The 20,492-nt window shown below is 30.4% G+C and overlaps 2 protein-coding genes across 2 annotated transcripts; both read right to left on the bottom strand.

Annotated features, from left to right (window-relative positions):
* Positions 1–563: 563 nt before the first annotated feature.
* On the bottom strand, positions 564–1,013 carry LOC136978246 (protein GVQW3-like). The gene has a single exon (XM_067273922.1). The coding sequence runs from the start codon at positions 1,011–1,013 to the stop codon at positions 564–566; it is 450 nt and encodes a 149-aa protein (XP_067130023.1).
* Positions 1,014–4,996: 3,983 nt separating this feature from the next.
* Positions 4,997–19,549, bottom strand: LOC136978238 (eukaryotic translation initiation factor 2-alpha kinase 1-like; the record flags this gene model as incomplete). The annotated part of the gene is made up of 8 exons (XM_067273910.1): positions 4,997–5,557; positions 5,627–5,722; positions 6,518–6,655; positions 6,750–6,938; positions 13,062–13,168; positions 13,246–13,345; positions 13,949–14,555; positions 19,480–19,549. Coding segments are annotated over 8 exons (1,409 nt in total), but the record flags the coding sequence as incomplete, so codon positions are not given.
* Between the last annotated feature and the right edge of the window lie 943 nt (positions 19,550–20,492).

The following is a 20,492-nucleotide window of genomic DNA, read 5'->3' as shown; positions in this document are numbered from 1 at the left end:
AACAAACAAAATAATGTTAAAACTTTTTTTATTTTTCAATGTAGTCTCCTTTGTCAGCAATGCACTTATTCCAGCGATGTTCTAGCTTTTTCATGCCATCACAATAGATCGATTTGTCAAGGTGTGCAAAATACTCATTCACTTTACAGATGACTTCGTCATTTGAGTGGAATCTCCTTCCAGCCAAGAATTTTTTTAAGTTTGGAAAAAGGTGGAAGTCACTGGGGGCCAAATTACGTGAGTACGGTGGATGTGGAACTAATTGGAAGCGAAGTTTATTTATCGTTTGTTCAGTGATTCTGGCGGAATGTGCAGGTGCATTATCGTGGTGGAACAGAATCTTTTTCTTCTTCAAGTGTGACCTCTTTTCTTCGATTTCTTTCTTCAGTTTTTCCAAAAAAGTTTTTCCAAAATTTCACAGTAATAGACAGTATTGATGGTCTTTCCTCTTTCTAGGTAGTCAATAAAGATGATTCCTTTAGCATCCCAAAAACCGAAGCCATCACTTTCTCCGCTGATGAAACTGTCTTTGCCTTCTTTGGTGGTGGCGAACTGTGATGTTTCTATTGCTTTGACTGTTCTCTTGTTTCAGGATTGTAGTAGTGGATCCAGGTTTCGTCAGTAGTCACAAACTGACGCAAGAAATCCCGTGGGTTTTTGTGATAGAAGTCCAAACACTCCTTTGACATCAAAGTGCGAACACGTTTTTGCTCGGCGGTCAGCAAACGCGGCACCCGCCTTACTGAGACCTTCGTCATACCCAAATTTTCGGTTAGGATGTGGTGCACTCGGTCGACAGAGATGCCTGTTGTCTCAGCTATCTCACACGTTTTCAAACGGCGATCTGCTAACACCAAATCATGAACTTTGTCGATATTTTCTTCAGTGACAGCAGTTGACGGCCGTCCGCTGCGAGAATCATCTTCCACACTCTCTCTGCCAGATTTAAAAAGGGCTGTCTGTTTTTTCACAGTGGTGTACGAAGGAGCAAACTCTCCCAAAACTTCATCCATGTCAGCTTTGATTTGAGGTGAGGTCAACCTTTTTTCGTCAGGTATTTTATGACCGCACGAGTCTCAGTCTTCTCCATTTTTGACAAAGCATGTGCACACTGACTATCTGATAAGCTGTTGTGGAAAAACTTTACGACAAATCAAGCGGAAATTCGTATCGTATCTTTAGCAAAGATGACTGAATTATTCCCGCCAAAAATTAAATTGATCGCAGCGCCGCATATAGGCAAGGCCGCGAACTTTCCGAACAGCCCTCGTAGAAGAAACCTGGCAGTACGTCTGCGAGAACATACTTGTAGATACAACGTTGACAAATGTTGGCACACAACACAACATTAGCATTATGCGATACGCTTCTTATCTAGTCTTGTGTTCAATTATACGAGCGCTAAGATGGCTTTTTTTTTTCGCCAGACTTACCATCAATAAAAAGGAGGCCAAGCTTTAGAAAAACTTTTTATTTCTTTGAGTATGCATTTCAGACAATTATGTCCCTTTTCAACTTGTGTTACAACTACAGTGGAACCTCGCTTAACGAACATAATTTGTTCGAATCTTACTCGTAATGCGAAACACTCGTTAAGCGAAACAATTTTTCCATAGAAATTAATGTAAAATACGATAATGTGTTCCAAGCCGAAAAAGTGCTTAAATGTTTTATGTATAACGTTTTCTTAAAAAAAATTGTACAATATACACTGTTAAGAAGTGTGAATCATCATCATCTTTTCTTCTAGCGCGAAATGAACCATCCTAGAAAGAGAATTCGATTTGCAGAAACAAACAAAAAAAAAAAAAAAAAAATTACAGCTAATATTAGAGTACCTAGATATCAGAGTAGGACATACGAGTCATCGCCGCCATGTTCTGTCGACCGTCATCACGTGGTCTATGGGTTTACATTAAGAAATGACGATTTTTTTCGTTAAACTAAAAAACTCGTCATTTCTTAATGTAAACCCATAGACCACGTGATGACGGTCGACAGAACATGGCGGCGATGACTCGTATGTCGCTACTCTGATATCTAGGTACTCTAGCTAATATGTTTGATAAACACTCCAAACGATATGCCAAATTCTTGGGTAATGTAAAGGCTATAATTAAATATTAGAAATTAATTAATTTGACTAGAGGTAGGCAGTTACGTTTCCATCTCGTATTAAATTTAATAATTATAAATAGTTAATTTTTAATTCAGACATTTCTAAAATTTAATTTGGAATCGGTCATTAAATTTAATGACCCAAGAATTTGGCATATCGTTTGGCGTGTTTATTATATAACGGGCTATGGTTGTTGATGTTTACAAGTAATGTGTGCGAACACAAGTTCGGAAAAATGTGCTATCGCAAGCGACACTAAGATGCTAGCGAAACGAGTGCTAAACACAGACAGATAGAGCATGCCGCATGCGCACAATTCGGGACTTCCCATCTCCTTATCACTCGTTACGCAAAATATAACTCGTTAAGCGAGGCAAATATTTACAATTTGTTTTGCTCGTTATGCGAAATACCCGTTGTGCGAGGTTTCACTGTATGTAAAATATTCGAAAACGGTACGTTCCACTTTGGAACATTTATAATATTAAACCTGACGATGGCCTATATTAGACAGGTTGAACACTTTCTTATTCGGTATTCGGATAATAGAGGAGTTTATTGCTATTTGCTTGTACTCCGAAGAACAGGTAGAGATCGCTAAGCGACCGAAGAGTTGGACTTATAGAAGACGGCCGTACGCGAGAGGGGTGATAGAATACTTTCCAGGAGGACTTTTATGGAAAACTGGCCCCTATTCAGACGTCATCTGCAAGGAAAAAACTCGGAAAACTCCAGGCTGCCATCCTGTCCGATCGAAGGCGCGAACTCACGACCGAACTCCCAGTGTTTAGGGTCTGGTCTCCACCGGAACACTTTCTAATTCTAACAGATCACCCATGGCAGAGACCATTATGTAGTTTGCGATAATACCGCTAGGTCGTTGGCACAAGCGAATATATATATTTAAACTGAAAATTTTCGTTTTTTTTAAATGATTTTAGTATTTTAAAATTTCGATATGTCGAAAAACCGCAATATTATTGAGAAAAATAAATAATATAAAATTAACAGCAATAACGTAAGGAAATATTGCAGAATTTTCCGGGGAAAATGAAATGAAAATGAGAACTCTACAAAGTTTCTTGATAATAGTTTTAGTTTCGTTTTAGTAGCTGATATAGGTCGGCTAAGACGTTTGCTGTATGTAAGAAAAGGAAATGACAGAATCGCGTGAAGAGTAAGTTTATTCTCCACTAATAGGATTATAATCTTATTATGACCTGTGTAAGTTCTAAAATTGATTACACTGGAAATCAGTGTTGTACTTTGAACAGGGCAAACGAAAAGCTAGTTACAACCAGTGTTGCCGCAATGAAATTTCAAAACGTACTGAAGCTCCTTCAAAAAATGTACTATTTTCCTTTAAAATGTACTATTTTTATGGTTGGTTGCTTTTGATATTAATATACCATCATACTCAACTTTTGTGCTTATTTCAAATTCATATTCATGAATACTGGTTAAATACGAATACTTTGAAATTAAATATTTCATAAAAAGATTTTATGAAAATAGTTTGTATGGTTTTTTGTTAACGTTGATTATTAGTTACAGCATTAAAGGTTGATTTTTTTAAAATATAAGTGATGGATAAAAAAAAATTATAAATTAAATGTGCATGGACAGATTCAAATTAACAAAAGTTATTTCTTTTACCAAGATTACTAAAATTGAAGTTCATAATTTAAGAATTAAATTATAGTGGTAGAAAATAATATAAAAGTATTTATATTATTTATACTTGTACAATTTCAAAACTATTTTCTGTAATAATTCGATTCTTAAAGAATATTTTGATGTTATTGACGACAAAAGTTTAAAATCATTGATTTCCTTACTTGTCCATTATTTTTGTTTGACAGAGTTGAATTGTTTGGACCACGTGACGTGAAAAATTTTGTCAAGATCCTCATGAAAATGTGCAGATGACTGAAACGTTTGGCACACGTGTGAAAGAGGACCATTGAGTCAAGACATTTGCACGTGCAACTATCTGTATGTTGTTGACGTCGACCGACATATACCATGTGTATGTTGTGATTGGGTAAGGCCGCGTTTCTTTATGCAGCGAGAGTGTAGCGAAATGACGTCACGAGCAATATTGGCCAATTAGAAACCAGTTTCAGTGTGTTCGCTGTAAAGCGCTTCTCGAGCGCTGCATAAAGAAACGCGGAGTAAATCAAATTAGCAAGTAGTGAGACTTTATTAAACTAATTTTTTTTTCGCATTTTCTCGTTAAGGCATGAAATATTATTTTGTACCATAAATGGTACTGAAATATTATAATGTACTCAAAATGTACTAAAAATCTAAGTGTACTTTCAATGCTCTCGAAAAAGCACAATGTACCCAAAAAGTACAAATGTACTAGGAACGGCAATACTGGTTACAACACTGATTGCAAAGTTTTTATTTTCAAACCTCGTAATGTTTTTTAAGAAGGGAAATGTGTAGATTATGAATATAAATAAAAATATGTCTATTCTAATAACCTTAAATATCTTCACAAAGTATAGTTAGCCACAGACGTTTTTGGTCCCCTAGGACCTTCTTAGGTGGGATCTGAGTAGAGACCCTACGTTCTAAACTCCCGTTACAGATGCATTCCAACCCCCCCGCTCCAGATGTGTACTATAAACAAACATCGCTGTGCATGCGCCGGCGGCTATAATGTGGGGTCGTACATCGCTTGCCACAACATTTATATTTTGATTTAAAAACATATTACAGCAGCTGTCAAAATTTTATATAATTAATATTTATGTGTAGATTATGAATATAAATAAAAAATTATGTTAGATGCAATTTATCCAAACAGTTTTTGTTTTATTTTAAATGTGTAAACATGATAAAGTTTAATATTAACACAACCACAGATAAAACTGGAAATAATTTATTTTTTGTATCACAATATCACAGATAAAATAGCAATGAATAAGAAAAGTACAAGATAAAAATTTTCCATTCTAAAAAATTTTGTATTTGAAATTCTCACTTCTTCAAAGTATTGACAACATTCATGTTAATGTACTGAACGTAAAGTATTCATATTAATAAAAAACTCTTTATTTATATTTTTATTTTTTGAATTTTAAATTTAACTTGAATTTAATACAAATTATTAAAATTAAATAATCTATATGCTATTTGTAACAATAAACAATTAATGTAACCATAGATTATTTAATTTCTCTAATAAAATAAAAATCCACGAAATAAAACCAGATCATGTAAAACTTTTTTCATAGATCAATTAAACAATATGCTTTGAGAATTACTATAAATGTTTCTATCTATGTTATGGCACCACATATTAAAACATATTTTTGTAAAATTTTACAACTTTCCAAAATTTTTCTTCAATTGCATAATCTCTTTGTTTTTTTCAGAAAGAAGCTGCTTTAATTCAATAATTTCTTTCTGTAAGTTTTCTATTATCTGAAAGAAATATTAACAATCAATATTTTATTATTTCAGTTGCTTTTTAGTCAAAAATTTTATTATTACCTGAGTTTTATTAAGGAAAAGACTGGAATTAAGAATTTCTCTTGCTGAAGGACGGCATTTTGGTTCTTTGCTTATAAGTTTTGTTACGAAGGAAACCTTTGCAATCAAAAACAAATTATTATTATTATCCATGTTTTGATATCCAAGTTTATTGGTTTGTATGTAACTGTCAAAATTGATACAAAAATGAAACCCATTGATTAATATAATTGGATAATTTTGATTATTTTCTTTAGTTGTTAATTAAGTTTAATTAATAAATTTTAATTAAAGATGCATTTTGCATCAATATATAACTGTCATAACATTATAGGTTTTTGAACATGTTGATAATTATTTTTCTAAGTTTTAATAATAATAACATTTTTATATACAGTAGAGCGTCATTTATCCGAATCAATTGGGGACTGGGGTTGTTCGGGTAACTGATTTTTCAGATAACCAATTATGTACGAAAAAATATATTAACCTATCCGATGTTGAAATTTTTCTCCATTGTGTGTCGCTTTGTGTTGAATTTTTGTCGATTTTAAGCCTAACGAAAATTTTTATAACAATAATTGAGGCTATTGTATCGTTAAAAATTATTTCTTTATTTTGTACAAACAAAATAAATATATTGAAATATATATATATTACACTTTAGAAGTTAATCTAGTATCAAAAACGTTCGATTCAGCACAACACAGTCCAACTGGAAAGCTTTTGGTTGACCGGCTTTCGGATAAACGACGCTCTACTGTATATATATATACAGATTCAAATGCAAAAATTAATAATTAATTGCAGAACATAAGTTTAAAATTAATCATTTTAGACAATATTTAATAAATTATAGTAATAAATCAAGAACATAAAATTATATAAGTCTACTTATGAAAATAAGTATACCTGACTAGGCCATTTTTCTTTAACTTCTTCAGGAATTATTCCTAAATTTAAATTTTTTAAACACTCTGCTCGTTCCATTCTTGTATTGAACGGATGCAAAAGTTCTAATAATATTATCCCAAGACTATACATGTCTGCCTAAAGAATTTTTTGCACAATTAAATAAATTTTTACAAAAATATTAAAATATTTAAAATAAAATTTATAACTATAAATTTTATTTTAAACTTACTTTTGAATCATATATTTGACCAGTTCTCTGCTCTGGTGCAGCATAAGGTGTAGTTCCTACACCAAAAGAACCTTCATTGGTTCCCAACAATGGTGAATAACTTCCTTGTATATCAGAATTGCACACTGCCAGACCAAAATCTCCAATTTTTATTTTAGAGTGATTACGGTCAAACAATATGTTTTGGGGCTATATAAAAATGAATATTTAAAATCATTAATAGTCTAAAATATACTACTTTCTACTGTAAAAACTTTCAGTTTGAATTTGTTATAAAAATGGCATCATTAAATCAGTTCATCTAAGAAATTTTAAGAGCTGATAAAATTCTTTTATTGAATAAACTAATAAAAATATAGTTATTATAAAATGGATTTGAATCTATATATATAATCGAGACAAGTTGATAATAATAATAATAATCAGTGCAGAGCCCAAACAGTTAGGAGTTGAAAGTTGAAATTTGGTACACAGTTAGGGTACCAAATTTAAGTACCAAAGTGTTAAGTAACAATGGAGAACAAGAGAAAGCGACGTTACGGGCTCTGGAAAAAAAGAAAAAAGAAAAAGAGTAATATGTTAGAACATATTCGATTTTCAAATTTAAACAGATTAGTTCAGTTTTTCTCGACCTTTCTTCTTTAGAACATTCAATGAAAATCGAACGATATAATCAGAACGTAATGAAAATTGAACAATATTAGAACATATTTATATTTATATTTATTAAATGTGAATAATGCCGGCCATGTTCTGTATTTAATTTTATTTAGAAATATTAGAACATTCGATTTTCAAATTCGACCTTTCTTTAGAAATACTTAGTTTGTTGATGAAATTACTCTTTTGTGACTATAATGTAATAATCTTAATCTTTGCTATCGTTACTTTTGCCCAAGCAATGCCGTGCCTATCTGCTAGTTAACTATATGTTAGGCTCAAAGAATGAAAATACTCATTTAGCGATGTAGCCGAGTAATGAATAACAGAATCCTGAGAATCACTCAGCTTTGATAAAAATTAAAAGTTTATTGATTACAGTTAACACCGATAGTTTCCAAAGAAACAATTGTACACACTTACTAACTAGGAAAATACAAAGATACTTGGGACCACCCGTAACAATATTACCAATTTGTCCCCACGTACCAACAAAACAAAGGACTTATTCTAACTTATGTCTAGCTTAACTATAGCTTAACTAAATTTACAAAGTAAAGGGCCCTAGAGCAAGATAAGATTGATAAGAATTATACAGGAATTGTCAGAATGAAAAATTCAAAGCGGTGACTGGCAATAATAATAAAAAAAAACCTTGGATCCGTTCCTTAATAATTGTCTTTGTTACGTGCTTGTCCTGCTTTTCTCTCTCCCCGAAAGTGTCTTCCTTCTTTTCGTTCCAATCTCCCTCTCTCCTCTGCCAGTAACCCCTCGACTGATCGGATGTCACCCCTTTTTTCTCTATAACATTGGGAGACCACATGGGTCAACTCACTACCCTCTGGTTTAGTAAACAGAAATCGGAAGTACAGTTTTTATTGCAGGAAGATAGTATAAGGAAAATAAAGAAAAGAAAAATAAATAGCAAGGCTTAGTAAAGCTACATAAGGAAAATAAAAAAAAAGGAAAATAAATGACAAGGCTTAATAAATCACAGCGAAAAAAATGTCCAAACACATTGTGGTCACTTTAAATCATTCACAACGTGTTGTGACTAACTCAAAAAGACCACAAAATGAAATTCGCATTGTGGCTTTCATGATATTTGACCACTATGAGTTGTGGTAATTAAGAAAAGCCGTAACGCATTCTGAACATTAGCTGATGCAACTACAATAGAGGGTGATATGACGCACAGTGGTTTGTAACTTTAAAATATGGGTTCTAGCCTGGAAACATTTTTATTTACAATTTTTAGTGCTGAACAACATTAGGTCTAGAAGTTTTCCTCAAAATTTAATTTTCATACTTAAAAAGCTTCAAAGAAATAAAATGTATGGAGAAAAATACACATTTGGATTTTTTTGGTTTGCTTAAAAGTGCTAAAGGTCAAACTATATGTACTAATAAGTGTTTAATGTACTCTACAGGACAACATAAAAATCAGCTGCTAAAGTTAAAAACCACTGTGTGACAGATTTATTATGGTTAAAAGCCACAAGTTCTGGATGTTAACTAATAACAAGGTGATGATAAGGAAATAAAACTTTCCTCTTTTTCATTATGATTTATTTATATTCAATTATTTTATATAAGTAGGTAACAAAATTATTCACCACGTACAGAAATGTAACTTGGTTACTTTTCAACAACATTTAATCATTCATGAAAATCTGTTGTGGTGCTCGAGATGTCAACATTTTCGAACAAGTAATTTACCAAAAATAATTACTTTGTCAGAAACTTTTATTAATAAATCAGTCTTTTTTATGAGAACCAAGAATGCTGCAGAGTTATTTATTTTTACAAGAACTATTACTGTGATATTTTGAGTTGCGTTTTATGTTCTTGAGCAACATTTGCATTTTTATCAATACAGTATCTTTTACAGTGACACATTATAAACCCTTGCTTACTTCCAGATGTTAACATGGATGGACATGAGTGAAGTGTTAATGAAGTTGACGATATGTCCTGAATGCTAATAAAGTTACTCTCAGAAATTGTAAATTCATGACGAGCATAAAGTTGATCAGGAAGACCTTCCTTGTTTCCTAACTGACGGAGACTCGATGGATTAATGCTCATAACAACAGCTAAAACATCTCTGGGAGTTGCACATCCCCTATTAACATCAGGCACCCTGACTAAAACATTTGAACCAATTTCAACTGCAGGAAATTTTGAGTTGGATAGTGAAATCATTTTGTGTACGTGTTTCTCTAGGCTGGATTTAGCATATTCTCTCTTAGCATTGATGCTGTTCTTTCTTAAACAGAGCTTGCAAGTAACATTTGCACCAAATCCTTGATTCTTATTGTTTTCTCTGCAGATAACGTGAACATATTCATGACACCCTGAACACTTATCAGATCCTGAGGTTTCATTTTGCTTTGTGGTCTTTTTGAGTTAGTCACAATGCATTGTGGCTGTTTTTAAAAGTGCCACAACACATTGTGGATGATTTAAAGTGACCACAAGGCATTGTGTCTGTATTTTTGCTCAATAGCATTTTCATTCTTTGAGCTCAATATATACAGTATATGATAAACAAATATTTGCAGGGTTCCTACTCAAATATTTGTTTTAAATTCCATGACTTTTTCTGACTTCCCCTGACAAACTTTGTACAAATTCCCTGACCTTCATGTCTGTTACAGTACAGCACATTGATGAAATAAAACAGAATATGATTTACTATACAAATATGCTATTGCTTCTTCGGCTCTTTAATTAGTTACTTTTTCTAATTAACAGTTATGTAATTTTTATAATTGCTGAATAATTAAAATTAAAAATAAAATGTTTTATTAAATTAAAATAGTTTATCCTGTTATTAATCCACAACCATAGATCTATGTAGCTTTGAAAAAAATAAAAAACCATTATATATTCAATTATTATGCCTTTGTGTCCTTAATTATAGCTTAAATTTATCTTTGTATACTAAGTACATTTATTAATTATCAGGACTTATTATACTGGAATTTATGGATGCAGATATTTAGTCTTACTGATCAGAAATAATATTTTTTATTTATTTCACCTGTGAAATAAATAAAAAATATTATTTCTGATCAGTAAGACTAAATATCTGCATCCATAAATTCCAGTATAATAAGTCCTGATAATTAATAAATGTACTTAGTATACAAAGATAAATTTAAACCATTATATATTACACCCACAAGAGCCGAATTATCGGGCTAGAGTTGGCTATAATAAATAAATAATTAATAAGACAATTTGGCACTAGAGCTTGGCGTTAGGCACCATCTCTTACTAAACTTAATAATTATAATTAAATTAAATAAATAATTTTAATAATTTGGAACTGGAGGAAAAGAAATCGGCCCGAAGCGGGACTCGAACCCGCAACTTCTGCTATCCGTGCAGACACGTTACCAGTTACGCTACCCGGACCTTCAGTCCGATCGCCTCCTCCAGTATATATAAGCTAACACGACGACCATCGACGGTCATTACAATGCCGGCTGGGGACACATCAAGTGCCCACGTCCTCCCAAGGCACTCAACCGGCCATCGCAACCCCGGCAAGGCGTATAAATATAAATAAATAACGACTAACCCGTTACAAAGCTATACACCCACAAGAGCCGAATTATCGGGCTAGAGCTGGCTATAATAAATAAATAATTAATAAGACAATTTGGCACTAATGACCGTCGATGGTCGTCGTGTTAGCTTATATATACTGGAGGAGGCGATCGGACTGAAGGTCCGGGTAGCGTAACTGGTAACGTGTCTGCACGGATAGCAGAAGTTGCGGGTTTGAGTCCCGCTTCGGGCCGATTTCTTTTCCTCCAGTTCCAAATTATTAAAATTATTTATTTAATTTAATTATAATTATTAAGTTTAGTAAGAGATGGCGCCTAACGCCAAGCTCTAGTGCCAAATTGTCTTATTAATTATTTATTTATTATAGCCAACTCTAGCCCGATAATTCGGCTCTTGTGGGTGTATAGCTTTGTAACGGGTTAGTCGTTATTTATTTACATTATATATTATTCATTAACAAATCCTGTATAATCCATGTACAAAAGTATATATTTATTAAATTTGTCTCTTAATAAATTTCCTGAACTTATTAATATTTTATAAAGTTCAGGAAATTTATTAATATTTTATAAAATTGGAGAAAAAAATCAGAAATTGTTTCATTACACGAACAAAATTATTCAAATAAAAAATGATAAATAATACCATTTAAATTAAAATTATTTATCATTTTTTGTACTTTGTTACCACTTTTTTTTTTATCAGTTCATTAACATCTGCCTCAAACTGAGAGAGTAAATGGTAATTGTGAGAGATTCATAGAGTTAAAATATTTCAAAAAAAATTTTAAACCAATGTTAGATTATTAAGAGTATTTCAGACTTTTCTCTAAAATTCATAATACTGCATAATTAATAAAGCTGTGTTAAAATTTACAAATGACAATTGATAATACCATACATTATATTTGGAACTTAATTTGATCCCCTGGCATTTTACAATGCTCTCCTCCCTGTTGCATTTTATAATTTTTCACATAATCAATCAATATTAGTTTTCAAAATTAATATGCACTATCAGTAAAAGAAGTAAACATCTGTAATAATATTATAAACATTAAACAAAATTTAAAAAATACATGAAGTGATTACAATTTATAAGTTCTGATTTTGGATGATTTTAAAGTACAATCTTACAATGCAATAAAATAATAAGTCTTATATGTGATAAGACTTACTTATTAAATCTAAAATTGTAAAAAAAAATGCAAAAATTAAATTTTGGCTGACAGTATTTACATCAAATATATATAAATAAAATATATCAAGCCTACAAAATTGTCTTTGTGTTCCATTTAATGATGGAACATGAAAGCAATTTTGTAATTTCAATGTATTTTATTTGTATTTTGATGTAAAAATGAAAATGAACTCATTTGATATGGTTTGCAAAGTTTAAACAACTACTTACAAACTTTGTCTTTAGGAATAGTATCAAAAAATAAAAATTGACGAATAACACTCGTGCATGCTTTACATTTCTATTATACACACCCCATACATTAAGTCAACATTTCACTGTAATAGTTTTAATATTTATATGTTTTGACGTATTTTTAATTATAGTTAATTTCTTTCTGTGCAAAGAAAAAGACCCTGAAAATTAAGAACGGCCTCTAAATATACTAATTTACATCAGTGACTTATCCGTGATGCGCAGATATGTAAATAGGGCAATGTGGAGTTACACTGACAGACAGATAAAAGATCACATGCTCATCAACAGTGTGGTGTAGCTCTCAACAGCAACCTATATTGAAGCAAATTGTCTGGCATTCTTTGATAAGTGATCAGCTCATAAAAAGTGTATTCTTTGTTTAATTACTTTAATGGAGATTTGATTATATGAAAAAGAATTTCTTTAATTGATTGATTGTTTATTTTGTATATAATTGAATTTAACTTGTATTTTTTTTAATATTTGAAATATTTATACTTATTACTAATTCTTGTTATAATCATGATAAAAATAAAACAAAGAGTTATAAATATTTTAATTATTCAACAAAATAATAATAAAAAGTAAAACATTAGAGTCTCATTCTCTCTATAACAATCTACATATACTTCTTACCTTTAAATCTCGATGAATTAAATCCTGAGAATGAATATGTTCTACTCCTTTTAATACTTGACGAAATATAGCCATTACATCTGTTTCACACACTTTATCAAAAATAGCTGAAAATATATGTAATTTTATTAATTGTAAAAATAATAGTAAAGAAACGTAACTATTAATTTCTTAATAAAAGTACTTTGATTTGGAACCAGTTGTATATTATCTCTTTGATCTAACCAATCCCGCAAACTTTCTGCACATAATTCCATTTGGACATAGAGTGTTGCTCTCACATTCTAAAAATACATTAATGAAATATATACTTAATTAAATTTCATTAATGTAAATAAAACATTCTTCATATTTTATATATTATTTGTGAGTATATTTTGAATTAATTATTTTTATATCTTACAACTATCTTACTTAATAACTTACTATCTTATATTGAATACTACAACTCCTTGCCAAAAAATTAGAATATTCCATCCAAGTATGTGTTGAGCAATGAAATAGTAAGTTTGATAAAAGATTGCAAGTTAAAATTTTGTATTTATGACTTATGTAATGAAAAATATTAATTCCAGGCATAATAAAAAACAGAATAAATTGACAAGAAAAGCAATAACTATTGTTTTATTAGAAACAACACATGTTGACTGTGACAAAAAATTAGAACATTAAAATGTAATCTGAATTGTCATAAACAAGAGACAGATACCTCTTCTAGAAAATAAGTCATTTCATATCATTGTAAACAAAAATGGAGATAACGAGTAATAAGTACATCTAGTATCCTGCTGTTTGTTTGATATTTGAAGTAATTATTGGTGTATTTATAATGCATTATAATTATGTAAAAAATTAATTTCAGAAAATATTTAGCATTAATACTTTACCCAAGATAAATGAGGACATTCATCAATATGAGCTAGTTCCAAAATTTTGCAGTTATCATCATAACTAGAACAACGAACTAAAGATAAAGGCAAAATATCTAAATTAGAACTTCCTCTTCCTCTTCTTTGTACAGTCAATGTATCATCCATTTCTGATTCACTGTGTGATTTACAAGTTGCACCTGAGCCATGTCTATGACGAGATGTAGAACTAAAGGCAAAACCTTCTGAATTGTCATCATCACTAAATATACCATCTTCTATTTCACAATCATCTTTTACCTCTTCACATGAATCCAATGTATTTGTAACTTCTTTAATACTGAGTGATTTATAAGAATTATTGATATGAGGAATTTTTAAAAGTTTCCTAGCAATTACTGGAGATATGTTAATGTAATTATCTACTACAGTTAATGAATTTAAATGTTTATCATTAAAATTAAGAGAATATGTTTCTTTTTCATAGTCAAAATTTTTTCCTATTTCTTTATATTGCTTTATGTTTTCATTTTCTTCTAGTTCATTGTCATCATTATCATTATCATTATCCTCAACAAACATAATACTGTCATCTTCAGTTCTGCTTTCTGATAATTCATAGTACCTGAAAATATTGTAAAAATGTATAATTTGTTCTGTACAAATTTTGTATTATATTTAAAAATTTTTTTAAACTAGTAGTATTATTTAACTGGTTAAAAATCAAAAAATTAAATTAATTATAATCACTATATTAAACCATATTTATTAATAAAAAATATTATTACTTTATAAAATAAATATTTTTTATTCAAATAATTTAAAACATAATAAATTTTAAAATGTTAAAATTCATTGGGTTACTAGAATAGCAATATATTGGCAAAAACTTCTATAAATTATTATAAATCTGAGATTTAATTTTTAACTATTGCACTTTTTAACAACTACCAGTAACACAATTTTTATATTTTTTTTATAACCATAGTTATTTGAGAAAAATATAAATTTTTAAAAATAAGATTGGAAATAACAAAACATAATAGGATTCTTTCAAAATTTCAAAAATCTAAGAGAAAAATGTCAAATAAATAACATCAAGAACATATATAACAAAATATAGGTCAAAGTTAATGCTTAATGTTAATAGTTATGTTTTCTAATAAAGTAAACAAAAGTTTAAAAAAATCTATTAATAAAGTAAATTTCATTATGTCACATGTTTCTAGTTTGAAGACAATTGTAACTGCACATAACATTTTTAAAAATGCTTTTCCAAAACAAAAAATAAATAAATAAAATAAAATCACCATATTGTGATTAGATAAATTTAGTCTTAAAATTAATCATTTATGTCTAACAAAGTTCATATAAATGTTAATTGTAAACAAATTAAATTTTCATGAATCATGCATTTATATATACAGTAGGGTCCCGTACATGGTAGTTAGGTTCCAAAAAAGTACCATGTTATGCAAAATGCATGCTATATGAAACAAAGGACTAATACAAAACATGGAGTTAAGTTCCAAAAGTTAACAAAAGTATACTATTCTTTTTATTACTAAGAGAAATATGTTTTGTTAAAGCAATTGATAATTTATTTCCAATCAATAATTAATTAACAATCATGATTAAAAGTATTGTATGACACATTAATATTAATTTTAGTTAAATGAGTGTGTTTTCATTTTACAAAGTATCGTCATCATCTGAGCACTTTTGTTGATCTTGATCAGAAATATCAGCAACATTTTCATATGTTTTATTTTTATTATAAAAATTTTTTATAGGTGATGAAATAAAAATATGTTATTAATTGAAAATTTGTTTTAGTGGGTCATGTTTGTTTAGTCAAGTACTGAGCGACTTATTTCCAGAATTTGCGTTCAAATACCAAATTGTTAGAGTAGCAAGATACTGCCATATTTTGTTCATTTTATGAATGATTGCTCACCTACAGTTAAAAAAGTTTAATAACACTTATCTAAAAATGTCTAAATAAACTTTATTAAATACAAAGATTAATCTATAAAAACAAAACACAGTGGATCTTAAAGGCTAAAATCTGAAAGCAATGATGACACCAGGTTGATAGGAAAGCTAGGACAAGGAAGAAAAAATTGCACTATCAGTTTTCATTAAAGTAACCTGACGAAAGGCACAAACAAATTGAAAATTTCAATATTCTAAAATCTGTGGGCAAATTTGAGATGACACGCCTACATACTTGAATAAAAAAAAAAAATACATTGAATAATGAAGTTTACACTGAAAATTGTGAAATTTTGTATGGAGGATTTCCCAAACACAATGTTAGAGCAAAACCAGAAGTCATGTCATATGAGGATATCCCCAATTTTCAAACCTTGTTAGAACAAAACCATGTTGTACAAGAGATACCTTTACTGTAAAAAATAAACTTAATAATGCTGATACCAAATCTCATTGTTGCCAGACAAAATATATTTAAAAAAGTTATATGGACTCTTCTGAATAACTTTTCTATGAAAATTTTCCCTATAATTCCCTTTTTCTTTTAATAATCTGATTCAATAATGGTGCAATACTAACAAAATGATAAGAGAAATTCAGCAATTTGTTTACTCATATATTTAGGGCATATTATTCTATGGTCAGGCTTCTAAGTTTTCAGATTTTTGGGCTCATGCTACCACTTCAATCTTTCACCTAACTACAGTATGTAGCACTATAACTATTTTGGATCTCCTGAAGAATTCTATTCACAATTTTTTTAAATATTTTCATTGCATGTGTAAAAAATGCATTTTGGAGATATAACTGTTCAATGTTGTGATAATTTAAGGTAAATAAAACTTTTATTATTTGTTAATAAAATATATAATTTATGGATAACTGTTTTAATATAAGAAACAATTTGTTTTCCTGCAATAAAGAAGCAGTTACTTATCTTATTAATAGATGTTATATGAAGAGAATCAATTAACTGTAATTTATATGGCATTAAAGTAATGTAAATAAAAATACACAGACACATGCATATACCCTATATCTCGGCAAATAAGACGATCTTCAGATAAGATGAGGTATAAATTTTCATCGAAGTTTTATAGTTTTAGCATATATCTGTCCTATAAGACGACCCCCAAACTATCAATGGCCTATGAATTTAGTTTAGATCAGTGATCATCATCTGAATAATAATACTGTATAACGTATACAGAATTATAAACGGAATACGTAATTTTTCTAATGAACAAATTTATTTTCTTGCATCTGGAAGCATTGCCTTGCAATTATTGCAAGCATTTGCACTGATTCAGCATTCGGATAATGACCTTGACTATTCACAAAAACATCATATGGACTATTCTATTTTGTGCACATACCCTACTCTCTACTGGTAAATAATTAGTTTGTCCGTTTTTTTATAATGGTTTTAATTTATATAAATTTCAATCTAAATTTTTGTATCTGTCCTATAAGACGACCCTGGATTTTCGGGGCCTTTTTTTATGATTCAACTATCATCTTATCTGCCAATATATACGGTATATATATTTGTACAGTATTGCTAGGGTGCAAACTGGAAAATGCATAGGGCACAGATAACAGTGTCCCAACAAAAAAATTGATAGTCCCCTAGGCTTCAGCTTAGTCAGCCTTGTAAATATTATGAATAAAGCCCTTTCTTGTTTACCATAGTAAGCAATGCATATCCATTGCCCTTTAAGATAAACAATAAATTCTGCATCTATCAGCATGCAAGTTGATTGAGCTATCTTCTTTTGCCTGTACAAAGAATTTTTTGTTTCACTTACCAATTATACAGTAATTTACATAAGGTTTTTCACAAAAATAAACAATCATTACAAGCTTGACTGAAGACATGTTAAAATTTGAGTAATGCATACAATAATATGCCCAACTGAGAATAGCATAAGACAGAATTTCACTCAATGAAATGGTAGGTTAAAAACATTAACAAAATATTAAAGTACAAAAATTTAGCATCAACATTATATAAAATTTCACAGCATATTATTATTATTATTATTTCATATTTAAAATGTTTGGAATAAAATATATGCTGAAAGAATTAATGTTTAATGGGTTAATGTTACCTTAGGTAGCCAAGATGGCGGCCGGGGAAATTTTTCCCTACATTCTAGACGGCGACGGGGAAAATTTTTTCCCGTGTTCAACGTAGTGGCCGCGTTTCCTGTAACCTCGAAACGGAGACGCGCAATTTCGCATTTGTGACGTGAGAGTGAGCGCTTTGGAAATGTTGTGACGAAATGTGTTGGTGCCAAAATCGTCGAATTATGCAAATTTCGTTTGCAGGGAGTTTATAAGACAGTGGTGTGTTGCATGTTCAATGTTGGCATTGAAATTTTTTTTTACAATATCTGTTCTTTCTGAATTGCTAGAAAGGTAATTTATATTTTTTACAAGTAAAAACAAAAAGATATTGCGTTCTTTTTGTAGAAATTTCGTTCACGTCATGGGCGATGTTGATTTGCGTTCGAAGGAAATCTGGGCCAAATGTACTACCAGGAAGTTTTATAAAATGATGGAAACAGATTGTTTGGAATTGAGATTGAACCCGGCAATTGATAATGCATTCAAATTTGCAGTCAAATCAGGTATACAGCAGATAGAATCGCCGTGTTCTACATATGATAAGACATGCAAATTATATTACAGAAGCGAAAGAAATGAATGTCTTCTTAGATGCAGTTCGTGTGCAGTTAAATATTCAGTGTACGAAGGAACTTTTAAAAGCAAATGTGGTCGTCTGTCCTGGGGATGTATCTTGTCATTCATAATGGCACTACCTATGTGTAGAATGTGGTGCAACGATTTCGGCTTTAGCATCCGGGATATCTCGAAAAGCTAGTGTAGAACCCGAGACAGTTCCGTCTGCACCCGTTCAAAACATCCATAATAATAAGCAGAAGAATTCAAAGAAATCAAATAAGGGTCGGGATAAGGAATCATCAACCACCGCGAGTAAAAAAAGAAGAAATAAGAAGTCATCGACAGTAGCAGCTGATGCAAATCAAGGGGGGGGGGAAAAGATCTATAATAAACGAAGATCAAAGTTTGAAAGTTGGGAGGAAATGTAAAAAAGGGAAATGACAGACAATCAACATGAGTAAAAAAATGTTTTTTTTTTTCTTATTAAAATAGGGTTTACAGTAGCTTATTATAGTATAGGAGTTTTTAGGTCGCGTTATTACGAAACAGTGCGCAATGCGCAGTCTCCATAGAAGACGAAGATGGCGACCGGAAACGCATTAGCCACGTGGAACGCAGGGAAAAAAATTATCCCCGTAGCGGTCTCAAATTAGGGAAAATTTTCCCCGTTGCTGTCTAGAATGTAGGGAAAAATTTCCCCAGCCGCCATCTTGGCTACCTAAGGTAACATTAACCGTTTAATGAAAAGTAAATTCAAAATTTAATTTTGAATTAATTTAGTTTTTATTTTTTACTTAATTTTTTAAAAAAAAATTGTAAAAAATATGTCTAAATAACTAAATAAAAGCAAATTTAATTATAATTACCTTTGGCATGCTTTTGTCATACAAATTTCTGAAGTATCTTTATCTGATGATGATATAGGTGTAACAGATCCTATAAAGAAAATGTGTAATAATTTTTATATACTTAATATACAATTTACAATAATTAATTAAATTTACTATGTATGCAATATACACTTCAAAATAAGGCCCATTTTAATAATATTCCATTATGAGATTAATTAAGTTTTCAATAAAAAATCAACTAGCTTGTTAGAAGATGAGAAATATCATACTATACTCTATATGAAAACTCAGGATCATCCTAAATTTGATGCTGAATCCTCAAAGCAATAGTGTGTCTTAATCATGTTACTATCTAACCAATCACTTATATACAATAAAACCTGTCTAAAATAAAAACCTGCCTAAATGGAAAAATTCTTTAGAATGGAGAGATTTTCTATGTTAAATCCTACTATAAACCAGAAGCCTGTCCAATGTAGAAATAGAAGAGGTTTTTGAATACAAAAAACTTGATAAAGCAGAAAATTAAGATTCCACTAGTGTGTGTGTGTGGACAAATATGCAAAATTATTCCAAGTAAAATACTCATTAAAGAGCATAACAAACTGTATTCTGAGAACAATTTGCAACCTTGCCAGAAAAAAGTCACAAAACATGGGAACATAAAATCTTTGTTCATTTTTGTCTTTGTTGAAATTAACCAGGGGCAGAATTGAGTACTTTTAAGAATCAGATTCTCGAGAACAAGTAACAAATATAATTTATGAAAACAATGAGAATAAGGTAACACATGCTGCCAATTTGCCTTGTAATAGTAGTTAACAATTAATAGTACCAAGTAAAGTAATCAAAAACAAGTTGATTAATATGTTGATAATTACAGATTGAAGTAAGCAATTAGAGTATAGTAATACCTCATAGTTCAAGTTTAATTTGTTCCAGAAGGCTATTCAAACCCTGAATTGTTTAAAGCAGTGTTTCCCAACGTGGGGCCCTCGCCCCACAAGGGGGCAATTTGATCTTTAAGG

The sequence above is a fragment of the Centruroides vittatus genome, unplaced genomic scaffold (genome assembly GCF_030686945.1).
Source record: "Centruroides vittatus isolate TY-2023 unplaced genomic scaffold, ASM3068694v2 contig_1139, whole genome shotgun sequence".
Classification (NCBI taxonomy): Eukaryota; Metazoa; Arthropoda; class Arachnida; order Scorpiones; family Buthidae; genus Centruroides; species Centruroides vittatus.
This window is presented reverse-complemented; position numbering and strand designations above follow the sequence as displayed.